At 37.1% G+C, this 27,863-nt stretch overlaps 1 protein-coding gene across 2 annotated transcripts; it reads right to left on the bottom strand.

Moving 5' to 3' along the window:
• Positions 1-880: 880 nt before the first annotated feature.
• rc3h2 (ring finger and CCCH-type domains 2) lies at positions 881-27,863 on the bottom strand. Of its 2 annotated transcripts, none has more exons than XM_067398206.1 (19): positions 27,614-27,863; positions 23,121-23,424; positions 22,637-22,754; positions 20,713-20,946; positions 18,895-19,070; positions 18,262-18,462; positions 16,015-16,147; positions 15,808-15,926; positions 13,969-14,081; positions 13,221-13,463; positions 12,314-12,474; positions 11,851-12,233; positions 10,463-10,597; positions 9,904-10,056; positions 7,975-8,188; positions 7,807-7,891; positions 6,769-6,946; positions 6,550-6,686; positions 881-4,663 (listed from the first exon to the last, which is right to left on the bottom strand). In XM_067398206.1, the coding sequence occupies exons 2-19, from the start codon at positions 23,349-23,351 to the stop codon at positions 4,543-4,545; spliced, it is 3,135 nt and encodes a 1,044-aa protein (XP_067254307.1). In that variant the 5' UTR covers positions 23,352-23,424; positions 27,614-27,863; the 3' UTR covers positions 881-4,542. The 2 variants fall into 2 exon arrangements, with proteins under 2 accessions (XP_067254307.1, XP_067254308.1); XM_067398207.1 differs by lacking the exon at positions 27,614-27,863 and adding an exon at positions 25,440-25,955.

The following is a 27,863-nucleotide window of genomic DNA, read 5'->3' as shown; positions in this document are numbered from 1 at the left end:
CCATTAATGTACTAAAAACATATTTAAATCAGTTCATGTGATTACAGTGGTTCAATATTATATTGTAAAACAACGAGAATATTTTTGGTGCACCAAAAAAACAAAATAACTACTTGTATAGTGATGGACGATTTCAAAACACTGGTTCATGAAGCATCGGAGCATAAAATTAATCAGTGTATCGAATCAGCTGTTCGGAGCGCCAAAGTCCCGTGATTTCAGCCGTTGGTAGTTTGACACGCGATCTGAATCATGATTCGATACACAGATTCACTGTGCTCCGATGCTTCCTGAAGCAGTGTTTTGAAATCGTCCATCACTAAATAAGTCGTTATTTTGTTTTTTTGGCACACCAAAAATGTTCTCGTCGCTTTATAATATTAATATTCAACCACTGTACTCGATAAAATGAACCGATTTAAATATGTTTTTATTACCTTTATGGATCTTGAAGGAGGAAGTGTCATTGCTCCCTATGGAGGTCTCACGGAGCCATCGGATTTCAACTAAAATAGCTTCATTTGTGTTTAGAAGATGAACGAAGGTCTTACGGGTGTGGAACGGCATGAAGGTAAGTAATAAATGACAGAATTTTCATTTTTGGGTGAACTAACCCTTTAACTGAAATTTTTTTTTTTTTATTACTACAAACTATAAGGAATCTATTTTAAAGTTCTGAGCATTGCGACACCTTCTCATTTTCACACCACACATAATAACAACACATTTTTGTGAGCTGGACTTTAATCTTTAAATAAACTAATGGCTATCTCAGACTTCAGTAGCCCACGGTCACATGTCATACCACAGCACACCAGCAGATGGCATGCTTATTCATAAAACTGCATCTTCCCAATAAGAAAGAGTCTGAACACTCAAGTGATGATGTAACTGTGTTTATTATCTTGGCATGCAACTACATGTCATGACCTTTAGATTCATCTCACCAGCTTGCCCTACATATCAGAGCAAAGCTTAGCCAAGATACAAAAGCATTAACAAACAAAAAACCAAAACAGTAAGAATTGACTGTGCGTTGGCTACATTTCTATATATTCTTTCTTGCATTGCCACAAGCAAAAGGGAAATCCTTGCCCGGTGGTATTTAAAAAGAAACAAATGCAATATAAATAATCTCTACTATTATTTCATCAAAAGATATTCCTGACTTTTAGAATCTTTCTCTCTGTGACCATAAATAGCCTCATATATCTGATTATATATCATAAAAATGTGCAGTATGTCCATCTAATGATGGCTCTGGTTGTATAAAATGACGGATGCCCATCTTCTATTCATTTACAATTGAATCGAATAATAGATTTGCAAAGAAAATGTCTAATACAGACGTAAAAATATCCAACACATCAGTTCGTTTTTGCAGTTGCACACAGGACAAAAACAAGCATCATTACAACCAAACACGTCCTGCCCCATTATTACAGCTAAGCAAATTTTTAAAATTTAAATGCAAACAAAACTGACATTTCCAAGGGAAAAAAACTACATGGATATAAAACAATAACAATCATAATCCTGATATTAATCCATAATGAAGAGCGGACAGTAAGCGCTATAGGAAGTGAGTAAAATGTAAGATACAGTGCAGGACACTCACAGCGCTGGGGTGTTGTGTGACACAACTACACAATCATACTTCCTTTGCCAAAGAACCTCTTTGCCAAAGGCAGCATGCATGATACAGGGCTGAGCTGGCAGATAAACGAGTCAAACATGTACTAATAAGGCTTTGCTGCGTCGCAACGGGTGATAAAAAGGAAAAAGTTATATTTTTGACAGCTAGTGAGAAAATTAAAACGGAAACTCGTATCTTTACCAACCCAGCGCCATTTTTTGAAACACTCATATCAGATGAGGCCAAACATAAAAAATGAACAAAAAAAAAGGCAAAATTCTCAACATGTGCACTAAATCAACAAGATGTTGCACTTGCACACACTAGGAGGACAAATTTCTCTGTATTTCAGCATTTTGCAAAAAATATCTTCGCTTGAAGGTACAGCTGTAACATCCCCTGTCGAAAAACACTTCGACTGCAGGAGGCAAAATGAGATTTAATGACCAGGAAGATTTCACTCCTCATTACTCATTTCAATGGAAAAACACTAATATACCACATAAGTAAAACCGTGATTAACAGTCTTAAGTGATAATGCATTCATATTCATATTTTGTTCAGGCTTAACAAAGACATGTGCGCATTCATACACAAATACAAACATTTACACACACTTAACTGGTCCAGGAAAGACATTTAAAAAGGAGAAGTCAGTGACCGGAGAAAAACATTCAACAAAAACAATCCCGTCATAAATTAGATACTGAATCAAATAAATGCTGTTTTAAATAGGAGAGATTTTTCTATGTGCTGTTACACAGAGTTTTTTACTTCTTTTTTAGAAGCACAAAACTAGCCTGCATTAAAACACCAGCATTCTTGAAGTTATCATTATTATTTTTCATGTTTATCAGGAAATAATCCTGAAAAACATGTGATGGTGTATAGATAATGTAGGGTTGAATGTACTTTCAAAATGCTGACCAAACAATTAAAAACGGATACAAAATATTCCAACAACAACTTCATGGAAGTTAGCAATGTTTCGTAATAAAATAAAGGAAAACAGGAATTTTGGGGGGAAAAAACCTTAAACTCAGTCTAATCATCGGTATTCTTTAAACTGAAACTACAGAAGCAATGAAACAGAAACAGAGGCAATAAAAATGAGGTGACCTTTGGACCACTGTAAACAACAAACCGGAACTGTCATTGTAATCGGCGTTTCATACAAACTAAACACAATCCCAAAATCCTCTAAAGAGACTGAACTCTAAAATTCTATTGTGCTGTTTGTTGCTTGTAGCTATTATTGGAACAGTTCACCCAAAAATGATCAAAATTCAGCATTCTCCAGGTCCAAGAACATATTTTCAGCATTTGGATTCAGTCTTGACTTGGATTCAACCCACTTCTGGTGTCTGTCTTGACTCTAACATGACCCTGTTCTGTTCTTGGTCTTTACTCAGAACTCAACTGGTCTGTCTTGACTTAGACTCAGCCTTCTTCTTGTCTCTCTCTTGACTCTAACTCAAGCCTGTTGTGATCTCGGTCTTGACTTGGACTCATTCCTTTTGTGGTATCTGTCTTGACTCAGACTCAAGCCTCTTCTGGCTGGTCTCTGTCTTGACACAGACTTGTCCCTCTTCTGGTCTGTCTTGACTCGGACTTGACCCTTTTCTGGTTTTGGTCTTGACTCAGGCTCAAGACTCTTCTAGTCTCTGTCTTGACTCTGACTTGTCCCTCTTCTGGACTTGGTCTTGACTCTGACCCTCTTCTGGTCTTGATTTGGACTTGACCCTCTTCTGGTCTCGATCTTGACTCAGACTCAACCCTCTTCTGGTCTTGGTCTTGTCTCAGGCTTGACCCTTTTGTGGTTTCTATCTTGACGCAAACTCGACCCTCTTCTGGTCTTTGTTTTGACTCAAGATTGACCCTTTTGTGTTCTAGGCCTTGACTCAGACTCAAATCTCTTCTGGACTCTGTCTTGAATCAAACTCTATCCTGATCTGGTCTCTGTCTTGATCTGGACTCGGCCCTCTTCTAGTCTCGATATATGACTAAAACTCCAGCCTCTTCTAGTCTTTGTCTTGATACGGACTCAACCTACTCAGGTCTTGGCCTGGACTCTGACTCAAATGAGCTGGTCTCACTCTGCAAAGTTTTTTTTTTCCTGTCATAGTTCTCAAATCTTGAGATTTTGTGACCAATCGACATTGTCAAAGCTGGTGAGACACATCTTGATGTACTGTATTTGAATGCAGAATAACACCTGAAATCATTTTTTGGGTGAACTGTTTCTTTTTAGTAATTGTACAAAATATTTATTGATTGCCTATGAAATGTCTCTTAGAGATATCAGACCTATACCACAATCCATACATACATTTAAACAATGAATGGTAGTTTCAAACAATGATGCCCAACAAATAATTCATGCACATAATATTTCAGTGGCTAACACCGCAATAATATTAATAACAATGCAAGTACTATAGATTCCAAGCACCTTGGTTATTCTTGATATATATTGGAAGAGTCCACTATATAGTTTTCATACAGTAGATTATGGTTTCCTCAGTGAGCTAAAAGCTAGTGAGAACCATCACTTCTGTACAGAGTAACGGGACATGGGTAATTGGTTTCCTGGCTTGGAGAGGGTTCTGATTGGCTGACATCAAGAGTTACCTGAGGTGGAGTTGTGACTCAAAGTGAACATTCATCCACAAGCAGTGATTAAGAAAAACAAACGGACTCTGAACAGATGATGGGTGATTACAATTACAGGGCATAGCTAGCTCTTATGAAGAGAACACATGAATACAGAAGGCTTTCGGCTGCGTCTTGCTGCCTCGATTGACTCCTATAAGGGCAACTCTACCTTCTACCTAAGGAGGATGGTGGATTCTTGGCATGACCCCATGGAATTAGAACATGAGGAGGGCTGGTGTGTCCACCCTGCTTCATTTCCCATTTAGCAGCATCTCAGGTCCTGGACTGGGTCGTGGAGGGTCTCCGGGCCTGGGCGAGCATGTCCTCATCTGCATCTTCCCCATATTGAGGCCTCCAGGAGAGAGGGTTTTTCTGTAATGTCATAAGTCACCATAAGAGAAATAATAAACGATAGCTCTTATTAATATAAATAAACTTATCAACTATTAAAAGGGAAGAGAAAATGCTTCCCATAATTATTTTTTGTGGATGTCAAAGGTTGTGTGTCAAATTAAATTGGTACACTTTCATTTGTCATATGGTAATATGGCTAATAATAATACAATAATACTGTTTGTTCCATATTTTGTTTTTTGCATTTAGACAATAATACAATAATAATAATAGACAATAATAGTTTTCCTTGTCTGCCTCAGTCATGTTAAAGGTGCCATCGAATTAAAAATTTAATTTATCTTGGCCTAGTTGAATAACAAGAGTTCAGTACATGGAAATGACATACAGTGAGACTCAAACTCCATTGTTTCCTCCTTCTTATATAAATCTCATTTGTTTGAAAGACCTCCAAAGAACAGGCGAATCTCAACATAACACAGACTGTGACGCAACAGTCGGGATCATTAATATGTACGCCTCCAGTATTTGCATATACCAGCCCATGTTCAAGGCATTACACAAGGGCAGCCAGTATTAACGTCTGGATCTGTGCACAGCTGAATCATCAGACTAGGTAAGCAAGCAAGAACAATAGCGAAAAATGGCAGATGGAGCAATAATAACTGACATGATCCATGATAACATGATATTTTTAGTGATATTTGTAAGATTTTGTTTCATTAGCATGTTTTGCTAATGTAATGTTAAATGTGGTTAAAGTTACCATCGTTTCTTACTGTATTCACGGAGACAAGAGCCGTCACTATTTTCATTTTTAAACACCTGCAGTCTGTATAATTCATAAACACAACTTCATTCTTTATAAATCTCTCCAACAGTGTGTAATGTTAGCTTTAGCCACAAAGCACAGCCTCAAACTCATTCAGAATCAAATGTAAACATCCAAATAAACACTGTACTTACGCGATTAGACATGCTGCATGACGAACACTTTGTAAAGATCCATTTTGAGGGTTATACTAGCTGTGTGAACTTTGTTTATGCAATGATAGAGTCGAGAGCTCGGGAGGGGGCGGAGAGCGTGAGCAATTAAAGGGGCCGCAGCCTGAATCGGCGCATTTCTAATTATGCCCCAAAATAGGCAGTTGAAAAAATTAATAAAAAAAAATCTATGGGGTATTTTGAGCTGAAACTTCACAGACACATTCAGGGGACACCTTAGGCTTATATTACATCTTGTAAAAAAACTTTCAATGGCACCTTTAAATATTTTGCATATTTGGTCTATGCTGTAATAATAATACATTCATGTTTTATAATAATAATAATTCATGTTTTTTCTGTCAGGTTCATGTTTTACTGATCATTAATTCGTGCACAGTTGGATCAAACTTGTTTCAAGACATGTTCATGTGTGGTGTCCAATTTGATTTGAATATGTTTGGAATGTTTCTCAGCCAGTTGCATCAAAAACAAATTCTGAAATAACAATAAAAACTAACATAACTGGAAAAAAGTGAAGATACAATACTTTTTCATGACCACAAAACTAATCCAAACTATAAATACCCTACTTTTTGAATGAGTGAAAATTAGTGAAAGAGTCAGCAATTCTGGACACCGTATGTCATTCATGTACAGCACTGCAACTACATATCATATACATTTGAGACAAAATTTCCAGTTTACCATGCTCTCTTTCCACACTGACAGCGCTTAGAGTTGTTGTATGAGAAAGAATCCTGACATTGTGCTGATGCTTGCATCATTACATAAACCACTACAATCAAACTTATCCGATTTCATCACATGCAAAATGACAAGCAAACAGTCAGCCCTAAAAATAGGGATTTGAAAACCGAATCAGATTTGTGTGCAGTGTCAACAAAGCTCTGCTTTACCTGAATGCCATCTTCTTCATAAGGTGAGTGTCCATTCTGTCAGGCAGGTTGTTTTCCAACTGAGAACTGGATGCTGGATCACCAAAGACTGTAGAGAGGTGGCTGTTCTGGGAGCGGCTTTGCGTTTCAATTGAGTCCTTTAGATTATACAAGCAATTAAACACTAAACAACACAAAACAACCCAATGCAATCTAGGCTTTCAAGACCGAGAATGTTACCTCAGAGTTGCAGTCCTGTGTCTCTGAGTCCTCCATGTCCAGCGCGGACAGCTCCAGCTCGATGTCTCTGTCAGGCTCACTCTCCGTTCCATCCTTCCCCAGCAGATCTGTGCCCTGCTTTGACCCGGCGCTGAAGGAATTACATCTTACATGCAGCCCGGACACGGCCAGCTGATCGCTGAGACACAAAGACACACACACTGAGCTCTGAAGCATGCCTAAATTTAAGAACACAAATGAGTCAGCTCTGTTGTTTGGTGTTCTCAGACTAGAAACTCAATTTTGAGATCAGGTGAGAGGTGTTCTCCCACTCAGAATCTGCCCTATGAGTAATCATCATTGACACCAAAAAACAATGTTAAATTATTGGAGGGCATATCAGAGGAAAAACTGGATTTTTAAAAAAAAGAAAGATACATTCTTTTTATATAAGATATAAAAAGAAAGTGATAAAAAGTTACATTTATCATGTCTTAAAAGATTAAGACTTGAAAGATGTGTATTTCAAGTAAATGACAGTATATTCATCAAAGAATCTTGAAAAAATATCATGCTTTTCTCAAAAATATTAAGCAGCACAATGAATTTAAATCTATTATACATAACCCAGACTTGTGCATTTTATGGAGACTCTATGAAATGTAAGCCCTCACTGCTGTGTATAAGAGCTTTGCACACACAAACGAGAGGAGCTATGTTCCGGCTGCTGCTCTATTTATAGAATGGCACAGAGGACAGCGAGACAACTATGGCGGGATGGGGCGGGGGTAAAGACAGGGAAACACTGTGAAGACTACTTGTACAAAGTTCCTGACAATCTAGTATAAAGAATGTACAAATGACACTAATAATATTTTAAAATGCATCATATTGCTATGTGGTTGCTATGGTTGTTGTTTACTAGACCAAGTCAAAAGAACCCACCCCCAAGTCTCATACTGTATATGATATGGCTCGGATCTCTATATATGGCTCAGGTGCCTCCTTCAATTCAAGTCTATAGGATTTTTAGTTTCATGTCTCATTTTAAACTGGTACCTCTCTAGAAAGCTGGAGTGACTAGAGGAATCAGAACCACGTGGACCCCATCTGAGGTCACTGTGACCAATATGACAGCCATAGTCTGTAAAGAGAAGAGAACATGAATCACTCTCAAAGCCAAAGAAATTCAGAGTCCAAAGCATAGCAAGCAAAAAAAATTCTAACCTCTAAAGTTGATTGATGTGGTGCCGGCGCACCCCTGCGATGCAGTGGCCTGGACCGGGTCAGTGGTGTGAAAGCCAGTGCGGGAAGCCCGGGAGATGGCTCCCCACTTAGAGATGATGGGCCCCTCTCCAAAAGGAATGATGGGATCCTCGTCTTTCAGTCGCCGGTAGGGTTCAAACATGTGCAGCCACCGTTTGCCACCACTCTCCCCGTCCTGAGGACAGATAATAAGATATCCATTAGGAACCATATCACAATCACATTTTTGAAGCACTGCTTTGTGTAGTGTAACTGGTCATTATATAGAAGTAATTTCTGAAACTCACAATTTATTTACAATTATTACAAGAAAAATGTGAAATATATTATTTAATTTTAATTTAGGGTATTCATAGTCCTGATAATTGACCACTTTAAATGTTTTGTGAGAATCTGCATTACAGTCCCATTCATATTACAATGAAGTGACTCCACTTCTACATGCTATGCATTCATTTTAATTGGTTGAAAATCAGTCTGATTGTGAAGTGAAAACTTGCACCTGTAGATCAAACAGCTGTATTCACAGGGAAGGCATGACAAAATGTAAACCATGAATGTAACACTGTATGTCACTTTGTATGAAAGTGTCTGCCAAATGTGTACATTTACCTGCTGAACATTTATTTCTAAATCAGTTTAATCAGAATAGAATCAACAAAATTGTGTTGCAGAGTAAACAAAGAGTGATTCAGTGTGATCTGCAGTGACTCCATTTATATCTGCTACACATTAATTTTTAATTCAGTGTGAATTTGATGTTAAGTGACTCCACTTGTGCCTTTTTCACATTCATTTTTAATTTAGTTTGAGGAAATTTATATGTATTATGTGGTAGGCATATTTTAAGTGTAAATCAGTGCAAATCTGAAGTGACTCCATTTACACCTGTTACGCATTTATAGTATTTTAATTCAGTTTGAGGGAATTAACATAATTGTCTTACTGAGCAAGTGAATTTAAGATTGAATCAGTATAAATGTATTCTGAAATGACTCCACTTACACCAGCTACTCATTTATAGTATTTTAATTCAGTTTAAGGGAATTAACAGGAATGTGTTACTGGGTAAGAAAATTTGAGAGTAAATCAGTGTGAATGTTATTTGAAGGGAATCTATTTGTATCTGCTAAGCAATCATTTTTAATTCAGATTGGGTTAATCAAGTCGTAGAGTAAGTAAAATTAGAAATAAAGCAGTGTAAATAATATTATCTAAAGTGACTCCTCTTGTACCTGACATAGTACATGTTCATTTTTAATTTAGTTTTGGGAGAAATAATGCGTTATATGGTAAGAAATTTAAAAGTAAATCAGTGTTAATCTAAAGTGATTCCACTTACAGTATGCTACCCATTTATGTTGATTCAGTTTAATAGAAACAATAGGAAAGTGTTACTGAGTAAGCCAATTTAAGAATGAATCACCGTGGATGCAATCTGAAGTGTCTCCAGTTGTACTGTATACACGTCCTTTTTTAATTCAGTTTGAGAGAATTATTAGTAACGTGTTACATGGTAAGCAAATGTAAAAGTAAATAAGTGTGAATCTAAAGTGACTCCACTTATGCTGCACATTTACGTTGATTAAGTTTGATGGAAACAATAGGAAAGTTTTACTGGGTAAGCTGATTTAAGAATGAATCAGTGTGGATGCGATCTGAAGTGACTCCAGTTGTACTCTCTATACATTTTTAATTCACTTTGAGGGAATCAAAGAGAATTTGTTAAAGAATGAGCACATTTAAAAGTATATTAGTGTAAATGTGATCTGAAGTGACTCCACTCATACATGTTTCATATTCATTTTGATGCACTTTAAAGCAAACAACAGAAATGTGTTATTGAGTAAGCAAATGTAAAAGTAAATGTGTTCTAAAGTGACCACTTACTATCTGTTTGGAACAGGAGTGGGTTGACAAATGGTGGGGCTCTGACTCAAATGGGCTGATGGTGCTGCACGACCAGGGCGAGTAGTGGGCAAGACTGTCTTCTCCACCATGACACTTACAAGTCATACGCCCACCACCTACACCCTCAGGATGCTAAAGGAGGAGAAAGAGAGAGATGACAACATTCTATCACACACCCACCAGTGTGCAACAGGCTGCCAGATTCAAAAAATGGGGGTGGAAAGAAACAATGCAAAGTGACTCAGCCTCCATGGTGCCAAATCTTTCTCTGAGAGTTCATGCATTTCAAAGCGCTTGTGCGCACACACAATTTTCAGGACATAACCGCTTCTTGCTTTGGATTTATCAGTTGCTGAGCAACAGACCCACTTAAAATAGCTTAACATACCTCAGAAGGGTGACTGCAGCTTTAGTGCCAAAGTTATTATTCAAAGAAACAACAAATCTGATTTAACACCACTTTAGCACGGTTCAGACATGTGGTGTAGTTTTTTTTCAGGATACACACCTCTCAAAACACCATATCACTAGGCCTTACCTCTGAACACACATCCACAGTGAAGACTGGAGAGGACTGGGAGGGCCTGTTCATGTTGCCGTGGTGATGTGCCCACTGTTCCTGTTTGTGGCGATAGAGTTCCTCATAGCCAAGAGGAACACGGGAGTATGCGTCCTATACAAAACATACAGAAAATTAGCTTTTAACTTCTCTATTCCCATGATGAAACAGCATAATCACCTGTTTTGCATTGAAAAGTGAACTGTGTAATTTCTGTTTTTTTAAAAACAAGTATCAAACACTCCACTGTCTTCCTTTGCTTGGATAAACAGGTAGATACACTCCAAAATATTTCTTTTGAGTTAATGTTGTGCGGCCAAAAAATGGCCAGTATTAAAATTGTATACACTGTCTAAATAAATATATAAATGTAAATGTTACACATGAATTTAGGCAACACAACATTAGAATGAACAGTATTTCAAGATTGCTAAAGATTACATTTAATAGTCTTTATTGTATTATTATTCATAAATTATTATATTTTCAAAGATTAAATTTAAGTGATCGTTGGATGACGGCAAAGGTAATATAAATGAAAAATAGGGGAAGTGAGCAGGAACAATTAAATATTAATTAAATATTAAATATTAAACATTAAAATATAAAATTAAATGCTATTGTTAACTATACTATATAATAAATTTTATATATAATATTTTGAATCAGCTTTTCAATTTTCCTTTTTAATTTTAATTTAATTTTTAGTAATTTTGCTGTGTGCTTTGGTCATTTCTATTAGTTTTAGATTTTTTTTAATACTAGTGGTTAGGATTAATTCATTTTTATTTCAGTTTTAGTTTTTATTTATTTTAATTTTCCAGGACAATCCAAATTATAATTCAGGAGTGACTGACAAAATGTCTTGTCACACTAACACACTAAGCTGCTGACAGTTGCCATTGCTTACAATGCAAATTAACATGGAAGAAAATTTCCACCTGATACTCTTTTTACAAACATAAATGGGCCTACAAGCAGTGTTGGGGAAAGTTATTTTTCTAAGGAATTACAATATTGAGTTATTTTCCATTTTGTTACATTGTGTTACTTAGTTACGTTTTATGGAAAACAAAGTGTTGCGTTACTTTTGCAATACTTTTTCTCACCTGGGCTGGGCTTGGCTGTTCGTTTTTAATAACAAAAAAAAGTTCTGTTTTTGTTAAATGTAAAGGCCCTTTTACACCAAAAGTGAAATGATGCATGATGTGAAATGATGATACTTATTTGAACTTTGAACTAGTTACTTTATACTATATATTTTCATGTAAATTTAAAAGTAATATAATCTAATTTTATGTAACTCACATTACTTGTAATGCGTTACCCCAACACTGCCCCCCAAGATATGAGATAATGAAACCTGCCCTATGCATTGCCGCTCTCTGCTCCGCTGTGCTGCAGTAGGGGCTGTCCAGTGAGTTGTAGCGCTCCCGGAGCGGCGGCTGGTAGACGGAGGAATGAAAAACCTCAGGAGGGAGAGAGTTACTCCTCCCGCCCTCCCTAGGGTACAGCGGTGGCCTCCAAACACGCCTGCTGTCATAGACGGGGGTATACATGCCATGTGCGTGAGCCTGGGAAATAGAGGTGTAGGTAGAGGGTGGCCCATAAGGGCCGGGGCCTAATCTGTCTGAAGGAGGAATAGAGGAGTGCTGATCTGGGTACAGAGGGCCCATTGAAGGGGGTAACATGGACTCAGTCACGTTGCTGGAACGATGGAAGCGAGCACTGCATGGCCTGTGAGGAGGAACTGTGGAAGAAAAACAGAAGTGAGTGAAAGTAATGGAGGATATAATGCCACAAGAGAGAGATACAGGGTTTGTTGCTTACTGGCAGGTTGGTGGTAGGGTGACAGGTCATATGTTCTCTGGTCCTGAGAGTGGTATATCTCAGGATGAGCTCTCGTGAGGACGGGTCCGTGTTTGAGGAGACCTTCCTCTATAGACATTACCGAAGCTATCGCAGAAGACTGGCTGTGACTAATGGGATTTCTGGAAAAAGAAAATAGCTTCCATAAGAAACAAAGATGGACAAAGAAATACATTTTAAAGAATCTAAATGTAGAGAGAAATGTCAGATTCATAAAAGCTCTCAATTAATTATATTTTTTAAGTAATTAAAAAAAAATTATTTTTAAATATTTTTAAAATATTTTTAATGTTTGTCATCACATTCAGTTTCTTTTTAAAAAAGGAAACTAAATAACATTTAATTATTATTATTATTATATTCAATTATAAATTTAAACAAAGCCATCAATAAATATATTACTAGATTAATAATATTATAGTACTGTGAAATAAAAAATAAATATTTATTATAATAATTTTACAGACCATTTTAATTTTTCTTAATTGCTTTCAAACGTTAAAACATAGAGCTTTTATTTTGCCGGAAAACTGCAGGAAGACCTCTAAACTTCTGTTTTGTAGACAGATTTATGAACAATTGCAGATTACAAATGATCTACACAAATTACACAAATGCCTTATTTTGGTATCAAAAGTGTAATTTTCGCTAAAAAGTTTGTATCCCTGACCATTGCAAGTTCAACCACATTGATGTAATTGAAGTCATAGCACACCTCTCTACAACAACCCACATGATTTGAGGCATCATTCAAGGCTGTAGCACAAATGCTGCCAAGTTAAGCACCAAAGTTTTTCCCAATCTATAATGCTAGGTATGAGCTTTAGTAACAGTGATGCTTGCATTAGTGCTAAAAAAGCGCACTTACTGTTCTAGGCTTGTAGTATGCAGTCCGTTAGCACCATTGGGAAGAGTTTTGTCCTCCTGGTGGTCTCCTCCTCTTGGGATGAGCTGAGTGGGAGACGCATCCTCTTTCTCATGGTTCTTCAGCCCTCCGGTGCCCACCTCTGACCCTGGGACTGCTCCTTTGGTGCCAGCTTTTGGCATAACTGCGGGTACTGACAGGAAGGGCCTCACCACCCCACTAGCTTTCCTATTCCTCATTCTGTGCCTAAAAGAAACAGAAAGATGTAGAGAGAATGTGAGGGAGGAGGGGAGAGAGGGAAGGCAGATCCAGGCACGGTCATGCCAGAATTCTGCAAAGTGTGCTGTTGTGTTGATGGGATTGTGTGGGTGATCTTGAATAAGAATAAGGAACAGGCGGGGAGGTTCATGTGTGCCAATTTTTTTTTTCTTTTTCTGCATTACAGCACAAGACTGTAGCTATGTGTGTGTGGTCCTGGTAAACCCTACGTTATGGGGACAAAATGTCCCCACAAAGATGATAATATCTGAAATCATTTTCTTCCCCATTTTCTTCCCCATCATTTTCTTCCCCATGAAAACAGCTTATAAAGCATACAGAATGATGTTTTTTGAAAATGTTAGAATGCAGAAAGTTTTCTTGTGAGGGGTATGTTTAGGGTTTGGGGAAAGAATATACAGTTTGTGCATAAAAATAATAATGTCTATGGAAAGTCCCCAAAAAACATGAAAATGTGTGCATGTGTTCTTACTTCTCAAGCTCCTCCTGCGTGTGGGCAAAAGTGCAACTGGCCCCTCTCGGACAACCGCCCTGCTGCCGCAAGTCCCTGCACATACTCGTCTTGTACTTGCTGTTCGGTTGAGCCTGAACAAGGGAACAGTATACTATTTCAGACAACTGTTTCAGGATCGGGGGGAAAATATCATTATAGATTGCTCTTTCATAGCTCAGGAAACTTAATAGATATGATTTATTTGAATATCAAAATTGTGCCAGAAGTTTCAAACTTTCAAAATGCCTTGGTTAATAAAAATACATACAAATTGATCAATAGTTGATGTACAGTATGAGTTATTAGAGAGCTATTAAATTAATGTGGATAACACAGCTGTGATCATTTGTGACCTGCTCCATCATTTGGAGTCATTTGACCCAGAAATACATTTGTTTCTACATACATTCATACACAAACGCACATTTCTAAATACATTCAATGCATAAAATACTTATATGTTTTGATATAGTTATGTTTGTACTTTGTACAAAAAGAGAGTAAAATTTAAATGTAAAAAACCTGATATAATTAGAAAATGTATTTAAATAAACTTGAAATAATTATACTTCAATTATATGAAAAATACATACATATTATATACTTATACATGTGGACCAGCTGGTGGGTGATACTAGTCAAAGGATGCCAGGAAGGGAAAAACAAATGTTGCGATAATTAATTAAATCTTTAACGTGTTAAACAGAATATATTAATCGCAGAAATTAACACATTATTTTTGAAACCTAATTTAAAGTTTTAGAAACATGCTCTTGTGCTGAAGTTCAGATAATTTTTTGTAAACATTGGATAACTTTCATCACATTTCGATTACATGAGAGATGATTGCATTTTGTTAAGCTTCACATTATCTTTTAAAGGTGCTCTAAGTGATGTCACGCGTTTTTAGGCCAAAACATTTTTGTCACATACAGCAAACATCTCCTCACTATCCGCTAGTTGCCTGTCCCCTGAACACACTGTAAAAAAATGCGGTCTCTGTAGTCGCCACAAGCTCCGAAAACGGCAATAAAAACAAACTGGTGCAGCCTGGACCATGAATAATAATAAACATGCTCCAGCCAATAACCGACAAGAATGATTTTAAATGCACGTTCATGACTGTTTCAGGAAGCACGGAGGGGAGGGGGGGAGGAGGAGGAGGGAGGGTCTAGCTAGCCTCTGCTTTGTTTGACAACACTTCAAACGTCAACAGGAAGTTACTCCACCCAGGATCACTTAGAACACCTTTAACAAAACCTCTGATGTTCATTCTTGCTTTTTTGTTCTTACTTAAAGTAAAGATCAGAAGACAATAATGGTATGACAGGTATATCTATCATCTACTACATTAAATAGTATTGCAACAAAATGTAATGTTTAAATTGTCTGATTAAATTGACATAATTTCAAATCTTTTCTATTTCAAGAAGCTGTACTTAAAGGCACAATATGTAAGATTTTTGGATTAAAATCCAAAAACCACTAGAACAATGTTATATATTTTGTTGACTTGTGTACTTACATTATCCCAAATGTTTCCAACAATGTTTAAATCAGCAATTTTAATCAGTGTAATGTCCAGTGTCAATGCGATGCTTGTAAATGACGTCATATCCGCATTACTCTCGATTTACCGTCGGATTGCTCTCCATCAGCTGTGGAGGTGAAGATGACAACTCCCATGGTTCCACACTCATTCATGGCATCATTAAGCTACGCCTTTGTTATTGTTTTGAATACTGTGCCTTTAAAGTGATGCTGAATGAATGTATTTAGGAGAATCCTGAAACAGTGTAATGAGAGATCAGGCTGTACCTGAGGGCTTTCATTGCTCTTCTTGCTGAAGTTTTGGATGAATTCCACCAGCCCGTGGACAACAACCTTCACGGCCAATAACACGCTCTCCAGCTCTGCCCAGGATGGAGCAGCCGCATCTACACAAACACACACACACGCACAGGTTATTGCTATGTAATCTGATTGTGTTTGCATTCCTGTGGAAGTGAAAGTGCGTGTCCTCACCAGGGTTGTGGTCGATGCTGGCCAGCAGCTCGAGAGGAGCTCTGAGGCTGTTGAGGTTGGCTGGGTCTCCTGTTCTCTGCAGGATTATGGTGAGCTCCTGCACGCTCTTTGCAAAGGATTCTGGGGATTGAAGCTGTGGCGATAGGGTGGAAAAGGACAAATTCATTCAAATTTGCACCAGAGAGACGATAGTGCCAAAAAAAGTCTAGAAATATTTGCTTTATTGTAAATTAGATATCTATTTTGCTGTATTACATTATATATTTATATATTTTAATCATTATTATTATTTAATACAGTCAAAAGTTTGGAATATTTAAGATTCTTTAATGTTTTTGAAAGAAGGCTGCATTTCTCTGATTAAAAATACAGTAATACTGTGAAATATTATTACGACTGAAAATGAGTTTTGAGGAAGATTGGAAAAAAAAGATAGAAATTAATACTTTTTTCAGCAAGGATGCGTTAAACTGATCAAAAGTGACATTAAAGACATTTATACTGTTACAAAAGATTTATATTTCAAATAAATGCTGTTCATTGTACTTTATGTTAATCAAAGAATCCTGACCAAATGTATCAGTTTCTATAAAAATATGAAGCAGCACAACTGTTTTCAATATTGATAATAATCAGAAATGTTTCATGAGCATCAAATCAGCATATTAGAATGATTTCTGAAGGATCATGTGACACTGAAGACTGGAGTAATGTCTATTACTAAAGTAAATATGTGACCCGCTCTGGCGAAATGAGTCGGAAGTCGCAACGTTCTATTTTAAGATATGGGCCGATAATGTGAAAAAAATCGATTTTTTTTTTAAGCTAATTTCAAAGAACAGACTTTCAAAAATAATCTCCCAAAGGTTCGTAGTCCAGATAATTGAGTAAAGGTATTTAAATGGCTATTAAATTTGACATGGTTTTACTAAATTCGCTGGAAATGAACTTCTCAACTCCTCTCATCACCTATGAGCATTTCCTGGTATCCCCTGAAACGTCACTATCTCTGCTCTCCAAATACAGTTACACGTTGTATAGAACCAAACAAAAAGCTTAGAAATGTAAACACACTGGCATAAACGCTGATTTTTATCAATGGGAAGCCCCGTTTCGACTGACTTGATCCAGCCATCCTCCTGTCAGACTAGTGCGTGCTCTGTGTAAACAAGCTAGTAGATCTCCTCAGAAAGATTCAAGTTCAGTACTGTATAGTGTAGTGTAGTATACTGTGTGTAAGTTAGTTCTGTTTACTAATAATATTTGAGAAATGTCTCTGTCAAAAAGAGAAAAAAGTGGCCAAAGCTTTAAACTCACTGGAGGCTGCTAACCTAAGCTCTGCTGCTGGTCTCTCTCTCTCTCTCTCTCTCTCTCTCTCTCTCTCTCACTCAAACACATTCTTGTTAGGTTTTTGTGAATTGTGGGGACTTTCCATAGGCCGCAATGCATTTTATACTGTACAAACCGTACTTCCTATCCCCCTACCCTAACCCTAACCCTAACCCTAAACCTAACCATCACAGGAAACTGTGCATACCTTTATTTTCTCACAAAACCACCATTTAGTATTTTTAATAATTAATTTACATTGTGGGGACCGTGGAGGTGAGCTCAGGTTTATATTACATCGTGGGGTCCCCACAATGTAATATAAACAAGAACACATGCGCACACACACACACACACCCTCTCTCTCAAGTAAAAATGTAGCACCTCTGTTCAATCTTTCTGATTTTAGTAAATCTTTGTAAAAGTGCCTTATAAAATATTAATTCAAAAAATACTTTAAAATAATTTGAGCTTCAGCCTGGTTTAATAGCATTTATATACATAAAAATGTATTTGGTCAAATTAAGCTGTAAAATAAATAGTTTATCCCTTTAAATGCAATGGATTTTGAAAGATATCAACAAAAAAACGGGCAAAAAACTTTAAAAACGATTTTCTCAGGTTTTCAATTGGAAAAAGAGGGCAGACCATAATTCAAATGGGTATATTTTTAAAACCATTTAAGGTATGACTTTGACTAAGATCTCATTTTAAAGCTTACTGCCTCATCTTTCCATTGACACCAAATCTCAATTTTGAAATTTGGGTCACGTGACTCATTTTGCTGGATCAGGTCACATATTATATTATATTATATTATATTATATTATATTATATTATATTATATTATATTATATTATATTATATTATATTTTTTATATTATTATTTTGATGATTTGTGCAATATGCATGCAGTACCTTGTCTATGATTGACTGCATGTGAGATTTATGCATGAGATCCCCGTACAGCAGAGATGACCACTGCTCGGGTGAGATACGCAGTCCCGCTTCCATGGCGATGTGAACAATCTGAGCGTCGTGTTCGCGGCGTAGGGCTTCGTAAGAGCGAAACTCCTCTTTGAGCTGCATGAGCGAGGAGTCTTCATCACGTTTGGTCACCTGAAAGGAAACAAAGAGAAATGGCTGTTTGTGTTTACAAATATGTTTAGCACAAGCCCCTATAGATAACACTATAAATAACATAAATAACACTCAAATGTTCCAAATAAGCAACGTTGATTGACGTCTGATGTAAATGATCTCATTAAGATGATTTATTTCATGAAGTGCCATAGTAAATCAAGCTCCAATGAAAGATTCCAGCTCATTTGCAACCATCAAGCTGTTTGGATGCATATCAAGACTTTATTGGATATTTCCATTGCCAAGCACTTTATATCCACATAATATCAAGTTACGGCAGGCTTAACACATTAGATAACTCTTTTTCTTTCTATTCATGCTGTCAGGGGCTTCGTACTGAGCGTAATGGCTGTTAAGTGATCAGCGGTTTTAGCGCAAACACTGCATAAAGCTGATTTTAGCTCTGACCTTAAAGCAGGAGGCGCGGTACAGCAGCTGAACTACGTGACCAATGCTGGTCTTAGATGCCTGAGGGAACCGCGCTTCCAGTTTCTGCACCACAAACAGCACCAGAACCTTCCGCGAGAGAGCCGAGCCATCCTCCAGGGCCAGCAGCACCAGCTTCAAAGCATCTTCCTGCATGGCTGCAATATATGTATACAGACAAAGACACAGAGTTAGTGCTGAGATCAATGTGTGCTTGGTCATGTTGAAGGAATGTATTTAGACTTTGGATGTTCTCAGACCAGAAAACTCAAAATGAGATCAGATGGGAAAATCAACGTTTTCACATTCAGAATCTGCCCTATGAGTAATCATCATTGACAACCAAGCACAAATGCATATATGGACATTCCATTCACATACATTAAAATAATATTTCGGGTTATTTACTTTAAGTAAGTATTAAATTAAGTATTTTTAATGCAATTTCTAAAATTATCTTCTGCTCACCAAGTGTTTTTACTGTCACTTTTGATCAGTTTAATGTATACTTACTGAATAAAATTATTAATTTCTTTCAAAAAAAAAAATCTATCTGACCCTAAACTTCTCATTGGTAGTGTACATACTGTATTATATTAATAAAAAAACAATAATAAACCATTGCTGTCCATTTCTGAGCTGTGTAAAAGCAGAACTGTGAAGCTCAGCACATAAAGATACTGTGAAGTTGTCTAATTGTCCTTTTGGGACTACATTTCCAAAGCTTCTGGTCATGCTATTAAGAACTCAGCTCCTAATAAAAAGTCTGGACAGTTGTTACAACTCCTCCACTTCCTTCACAGTTTCCTCTTGCAGATAACTGAATTAAAGTAATCAGATTTACTTTTTTCTGGACATGAATTGAAATATTGGATATAAATTTGTAATTGGATACAAGTTGTAAATAAGCCGAAATATGCAAAAATAACCATGTGTATATCTTTAATGATATATCTTTAAAGGGGTCATGAAATGTTCTTTTTTATGTTTTTTGAGGTTCACTTATAATGTTCATAAGGTTTTTTTGCGCAAAAAAAAAACATATATATTTGTGGAAAAATTAATAATTTCATCCCTCATTCTGACCCTCTGTCTGAAATAATCCGTTTTAAGGGGCGGCTCCTTTAAAGCTTGTCAGTAAACATCCACTGTTTTGAGTGCCTAATGTCATTGCATAGGAAACCATATCAACGCCCACTTGCTGTTGTACACGAAAGAGTGTTTTGAAAACAGTGGGCGGGGCCTATGGTGCGAGGATGTATAACTATTTGTCAATGTCTTGCTCTGGAGGCAGTCATATGCAAATGTATTTGCCTGTGTGATATCACAGATCCCACAATATCAAAACGAGCAGTTTCATGAGTTCACACTTGCATATAACCAAATAAAGTAAACAGTAAGCATATTTGGTGTGCTGTCCGGTGGGAGGGCTCTGAGCTCGAAATACCTGGCTGGGATAGGAACAGTTGAGAGTGAGGAGTTGGGGTGGAGGAAGGATGCTGGAAAACTGTTGTGGGACAGAGGTGAGTCAGCTACTTATATACAGGCCTCCTCGCACTGGCTGGGTAGATTATCTGAATGTGCTCCTCCCAAACTTTTTCAATAATACATCATTTTTGGAGCTTGCATAAATAAATTCTTTGTTTTTTGTAATGAGAAGGACATTTTAAGCTACGAAACTTGCAGGATGTTTTAATGGTATAAAGAAATCTTTGATTTCTCACATCATGACCCCTTTAATGATGAATAATAAAAATGAAGCAGTGGCAGAAATGATACACATCATAACACAGAACTCACCAGGTCCAAGGAACTGGCAGCCGCGTGCCCGCACAGCGGCCCATAAGTTGGCGGAGAGCTGCTGTGGGTTCTGGTGCTGCAGGATCAGTTCGGTGACAGTGCGCTCACCCAGAGACCTGCACGCCCTGACCGCCCGCATACGCCCCTCCTCCTCAACCAGCTGGCAGTTCACGAGGGTCACCAGCTTCCTCTGCATGGGCCTACTGAGCGAGCTCTGACTGAGGGTCACTACACCTGTGTGGGAGAGCAAACTGCATAGTTACATTTCTATGCATAATTCAAATATATATATATATATATATATATATATATATATATATATATATATATATATATATATATATATATATCAGTCAAACCAAAATGTATTCAGACACCTTGAGCATTTCAATCATTAATACAGTTTATTCACTATAGTTAATAAAATAAAATATTAAAAATTATATCTTGTGTCTGAATCATTTTTGGATGACTGTATATGAGAAAGTATTTTAAGTATGTATGTGATTGAGTTTGTTGTCATGGTTGTTAATTTGATTCATCATTCAGTTCAGGTGTGTGTCATTAATTATCCTTGTTTGCCTGTGTACTTAAGTTCCTTAAATTTCTAATATATGTACTATACTGCACAGGGCATATTTTAATGTGCTATTTGCTCTATTTCTTCAGTTTGAAATCATTTTACTGATTTTATTAAGCACTGCTAAACATCTATTTTTCTATCTATCTAATCTATCATCCATCTATCTATCTATCACATGTAATATGTATATATATTTAAGTGTGTATATTGTATGTAAACTAACAATACTCTCTCTCTCTCTCTCTCTCTCTCTCTATATATATATATATATATATATATAGTATTGTTAGTTTATTATATATATATATATATATATATATATATATATATATATATATATATATATATATATATATATATATATGTAGGGACAGACATTTTTGTCTTTTCTTTTAAGAATATATACTACATAGACACAAACACACACACACACACACACACACATATAAAAATATATATATATATATATATATATATATATATATATATACATATTAGATTATATTGATGGTCTGAAGTCAAATTATCCTTGATACAATTAAATGGCTTGTCAGTCAATTTTTCCCACAGTTAATCTACTATTAATGCACTGTATATCAACTACTATTCTTACTTACAGGAACTGCTAAACATCCCCAGGGGTGAAAGTCCCATGAGTCGTATGACTAGAACCACACTGTAATAGAGGAGGCTTGGCAGAGGAGCTCTGATATGAGCTCAAAGCTCATCAATGAGGAGTTTAAGAGCTTTAGCCTTTGGCGCCCCACTAGTCTGCTGTGAGGAGTAACTTTTATTGTTACTCTAATAAAACAGTCAATTGAGTCCTGAAACAGACTTTTCTACTCACAGCAGCTTCAGTTTCCTAAAGCTTTACTGCTCAAGTGTTTTATTGGCCTACAAAGAGCCGTTCTTAGTGTTCAATAGTCAACACAGCGGGAAATTATTCAGTGACACCAGCACCCGATATGTAAAATTGCACTGGGTATGTTTTAATGCACATTTTCTTTACTCCTTTTGTTTTAAATAATTTCACTGCTTTTATTAAGCATTGCTAAACATTGTGTACTGTATGTTGTAAACACAAATGAAATACCTGCATGCTTTTCTTTTGTTTCAGAAGTGGCCTTTTGGGTTTCACTGTTTTTTTGTTTTTCCCACTGACGCAAATATCTCCAACCACAGACACATCAAACACACAAACCCGCTGAACAACAGGAAATGTTGCACTATTCTAATCTGAGCTCATTCAGCCACAAACCTAAACAATAATGCAGCATTCACAGGCGTGGTTCTTGACATCAGAGTGATGATCTACCTGTATCATTCTCTTCACACTCTCACCTTTTCCTCCACTGATTGGTTTGAGATACAGTGCCAGCTCCTCCACACACATCCTGCACACTTCATAATGTCTCGTGTCTTCAGCACTGCCCACACTCACAATCTCTCCCTCCGGAACCTGCAGGAAAAAAAAAAAACATTGGTACATTGGTAGATATGAAGCCCCGGCAGCAGATTTCTACTGTGACACTGTGATTAAAAGCATCATTTGTGGCCACTGGTGAAAATGTTTGGAATGAAGCTAAATTAAAATATTACATGGTAATAAAGAAAATTATTACATATGCCAAAATAAAAAACATAAGATTTGTGGGATTTGTGATAAGTCACTAAGAAGTTCATTAAATCTATTAATTTACATGACATTAGTAAATATATATATATATATATATATATATATATAAAACAACACTGGATGTTGGATAACTGAGCTACACAAAAACTCAAAAGCAATCCTATCAATCGCCCAGCATGCCCCACTTACCGGCGCCCCCACCAGCTGCAGGAGAGCACAGTTGACAGGCAGCACATCAATGTCAGTGCTAATGGCCGTCTGGTCAAAAGGACAGGCTTTGCGGTGCAGTTTGTGCAGGCAGGTCTTGCAGACGGTGTGCGAGCAGCCCAGGCTGATGGGCTTGTGGCTGCAGGCGTCAAACTCATTGTAGCAGATGGGGCAGGATAGAAACTCAGTCCATTGAGCTGCCTGCACCGGCATCCTGTGACCTCCAGGTGGAACAATCACTCTCAGGGAGATCGCATGCCGCCACGCCCCAGTGCCTTAAACACACCTGTGGAGAGAAGACGACATTGGGTCTCATTCTGCGTTCACACCATGTCTTTATTATTGTAATTTCGAGATGACAACACGTGATGTTGTACTCTAAGCTGTTCACATCCTAGGACTGAGAATCATGCATTTCTATGCTAATACTATCAACGCCTAAATGAATCTGCAGCAGTCACGTGGTACAAGTAGGAGCTCTCAGAAAATTCCCAGTTTACAAGTTGTAATTAAGCTTTTTACAAGTTGGAATCTAGTAATTGTGGTAATTACGGCATGGTGTGTACGTACCTTCATTCACTAACCATGCATTCACGCAAATCTTTGCAATTTATGTAAAAAAAACTGAAACCACACTTACACATAAATCACAATTTCTGGGTGGCCTTATAATTGTGTTAGGATGACGATTTAAACAGAGATATATTATTCACAACAATAACTCCTAAGTCTTTTTGCTAGTTTTAATAAAAGAACCAATTCATTTGACTCGTAAGTGTCATTTTTTCACAAATAGGATTAAATAGGTTTGCTTTTGCATGTAACCCGTGATTTCTTTCTTACACGTGCCAGTAAGCAGCCACTCGAAACATCCTAGCAACCAGCCAGAATCCCCTAGCAACCGCAAAGCAACCACCCAAAACACCATAACAACCACTCAGCAACACCCTACCATCATGGCACTCATATTCTCTTTAGAAATGTTCTTTTGCTCTCACTTTCCCCCTTCTCTGATGTCATTTCTTATTGCCATCACCTTTCAGCTCCAGGAATAAACTGTCTTGCACTCAGACTCATTCATGTTCTTACATCTCCATTCACTCAAGCCCTCCCTCACTCTTTCTCTAGATCCCTCTATTTGTTTCTGAACTCCTCTCAGCCTGTTTGCTGCTCTTCGGGGACTTCCTGCAGGACAGAAGGTGGAGCAGATAAGTGTGATTTACAAACAGCCATCATGTGTTGATTGAAACCCCACATTAAACACATTTCACAAACATCAGGGAGAGGAACATGTAAAAAGGACAGTTGAAAATGGACTTTATCTTCACCAGTGGCTCATGGATGGCTCTTTTGTCGGAAGATGTAAAATTGCAGCGGTAAAAGAAATTGGACACTACACCCAAGCTAACAGGGAACGTTCCCATAACTTTCACAAACATTTTTTAAAGGTTATGTAAATGTTAGGACAAAGCACTCTTAAAATAATGTTTAATGAACATTCTAATAATACTATTAATGTTTGATACACGTTCTCGCAATGTAGAGAGAAAAGGTTCTCATAATGTTTTCAAAATGATAGAATTATCAAGAAGAAACATTCTTGGTTCGATAAAAAAATAGATTTTTTTAAAAAACATTCAGAAATATCGTTTTCATAACTTATTGGGAGTGCTAGCGAAGCGTTCTTGGAGTATATTTTTGTTAGCTGGGACAGAGCTTCAGCTGCCATGTAACTGCTGTACTAGCACCTGCTGGACGAACTCCTCAGTTGCTTTTCCTCCAGGAAAAGCTTCAGTGACACTCCATACCCTGTCATGCAAGTTATGCAAGGGCCCCACTGCTGTTGAGAATCAATCATTTTGTCAGGGAAAGACTTGTGCCTGTGGCCATGTGGGCACTCCTCTCTTTCAGTACATTATATTCATCAAACTCTTAAAAGTACAAAAAACAACAGCCATAGTTCATATAAAGGCATGGAAAAATAACTGTATAAAATCTTAGCTGTTAGGTAAAAGGAAATCATCTCAAATAGTATTCAAAAGTTTACTGGCAAAGTCTGCCTTTACGAGAAACTTCGTTTTGTATCATTAAACAAACACAAACCAATATGTAATAGCAAATGCAGCGTATGCTCTGTATTGTAAACACTGTATTGTATTGTAATTGTATTGTGCACTGTATTGTAAACACTATTCTAAACAATTCAGAAGCAACATTAGAAAAGAAATAAAGTAACACCCGAAGTAGATAGTAAGTTGCACATATATAGGCTACATTAAAAAAATGTATTCAATTACGCACCGTGTAAATGACCGCGTGCGTGAAACATCCACAGCGAAGCTTGAATCCGCTCGCGCGAGTCATGCTGCTCAATTTAATGTCGATGGGTTCACGCATGTGACAAAACGTGGTCGTGGGGTCTGAATATAGTTGCGGTGGTGGGTTTCGGCCGTGATTCAGTGATTCATGGTCACAAGGAGCATCTGCACGAGGAAATTCTGTTATTTTCACGCCCACGCACCTAATCACGCGAGTGAACATCACCGATACACTTTGCATATAGTCAGCACTTTACCTTTAAAATTAATTACAACTATATTAATACAAACACAGCGTTTTAACAAATTTCTTAATACTTAATACTTAGCCTATATTTCAATAATATGGCAACTCGATTCTTACATACAGTAGGCCTATATGTAGCTAATTTAATGACGTTAAAATACATTTTAAAATAATACAGGCTACAATAGGTTTTTTTTAAACTTATAATTTCCTATGTGGAACGTGTTGCTAAAGCAAAAACAAACCGAAAGATCAGTTCAAGCTCATAAACAGGAAATAACTTCACTGTCTTGTGACCATGTGACGCGGGGACTGAAGAAATAAATCAAACAGGAAACGTTTGCAACTGTTTGAAAGCTATGCACTATTTTACTGTAAAACACATCATCTTTTAATCATATACGTGTGTGTGCCTAAAGTTCAGGTGAATTAAAACTGCACTGCTCAACTCATGAATTCCCACCTAACTATTTCACTAAAGTGTATCACGTGAGTATACAAAGTTATAATATTTAGAGTTATTCTGATTTAACTCACATAGACAACAACACAACCAAGGATAAACCATAAAATTATCACTTCCATCAAGACAGTTTGCACCTGGCGCCTCCTTGATGGATGGTCCCTTATGTTTCTTGGAAAGCACTTGCTCCAATATATTGACAGGCCCAGAACCTGAACCCTGTGCATGCTGAGGGGTAATGGGTGCAAATGTGCACACTAGTATATCTTTAGGTTACTGTGACCTCAAAGTTGGAACATCCTGTACTTGTCAGCCCCGACAACTCCTCTGTCTTCTTACTTCTTCGCCCCCACCAACAGCATGGACAAGCAAAAGGAAATGTTCATTCCTTAGGTTGCAAAGGCAAAACAAAGAGACGAATCAACTTCTTAGTGAGAGTTATTGTTGTATAAATCACTTATTACTGTTGTCATTACCTGTGGCCACCTGTAACTTAGTCTAGGCTATATATTTTTTTTATTATTCATTATTCATAATCATATTGACTGTTTACTGCTTGCCATGCAGTCATGTTGGTTACGCCTTCAAATGAGCATCTCTTTAAAAATGTTTTGTCAGGTAACCTAAAAATGTGCTTTATATCAACTGGTTGTATTCAAGTTTTATTACTCAATGAGCCTGACTAATGCCATTTTTAAGAATGGAATGATGTAGAAAACCCCTCTTTAGGTCACAACATTCAGTGTAATGCTTACAGTGTATAATGAAACTGAAACTACTACGTTTATTGTCTATTGTCTGAAATGTGTTCTTGTATAATGTGTTTTTAAACGTGAAGAAATGCGAGCATCGTTGTTAGTTTCAATGGAAAATGAACATCATTATCTTATGCTTTGGATGGATCAATGAAACGTGTTAGAATCAATTGTTCTTAAGACGCGGAAGTCTTTTTGAGCGCGAATTGTGTTTGGTGTTGTGCAACTTTACTGTCATCTGTGCACCTAAACTTAACTATAGCTATAGTGCAGATAAACTTTATCTTATATACAGGTGGATATTCGGATTTACAAAACCATGATGAAAATGACTGATTATTGATTATTATTCTTGACCAAGCATTCTATTAGACGTTGAAGTAAAGGCATAGAATTATAGCTAATATCTAATATGATATGCAATGCACATCACTCCAAACGCAAAAGGCGAAATTCGCGAAACTTCTTGTGCAAATAACTAGCTGTGCAACAAGCTTAAAACAAGGCGCTCATGCATCACTGTCCATTGCCTGATTATTTGTTTTCATGGGAAACAAAAAGTTTGAAAATAATTTTATTATAGGGATGATGTTGCATAATCATTTCGCGCATATCTTGAAAACAGCGCGCGCCACACCAGCAGCGATCCTCAATGATACTTCCTAATACTAAGTCGCGCGACTTGCACTTACCGTAGGCGATACAGAGTATCATCATAACCGTCCATAGTTTGTGTGCACTTCGCCATCAAGACCAAATTCTTCATCGCATTCAATTATTCACAGCTGAGCCGAACTTGTTTTTCCCGAATTTTTTTTTGGCGTCCTTTTATTCCGTCCAGACATCACATAAAATAACATATGCAATTTCCAGCGATTTGGGAGCGCATTCCCTGACAGCGCGACATGTTCGGCATGAGCAGGTACACTCCCATGACTGTCA

This window comes from Chanodichthys erythropterus, chromosome 10 (assembly GCF_024489055.1).
Source record: "Chanodichthys erythropterus isolate Z2021 chromosome 10, ASM2448905v1, whole genome shotgun sequence".
In the NCBI taxonomy this organism is placed as follows: domain Eukaryota; kingdom Metazoa; phylum Chordata; class Actinopteri; order Cypriniformes; family Xenocyprididae; genus Chanodichthys; species Chanodichthys erythropterus.
Note: the sequence above shows the minus strand (reverse complement) of the source record. Positions and strands in the feature narration are given on the sequence as shown.

What these genes read in the sequence shown, in the direction of transcription:
- rc3h2 (XM_067398206.1), bottom strand. Translation starts at nt 23,351, where the DNA reads ATGCCGGTGCAGGCAGCTCAATGGACTGAGTTTCTATCCTGCCCCATC. An exon ending in ACCCTACCACCAACCTGCCA is followed by an intron (nt 12,234 to 12,313) that starts GTAAGCAACAAA and finishes TTTCTTCCACAG; the next exon opens with TTCCTCCTCACAGGCCATGC. An exon ending in CACATCAATCAACTTTAGAG is followed by an intron (nt 7,892 to 7,974) that starts GTTAGAATTTTT and finishes TTCTCTTTACAG; the next exon opens with ACTATGGCTGTCATATTGGT.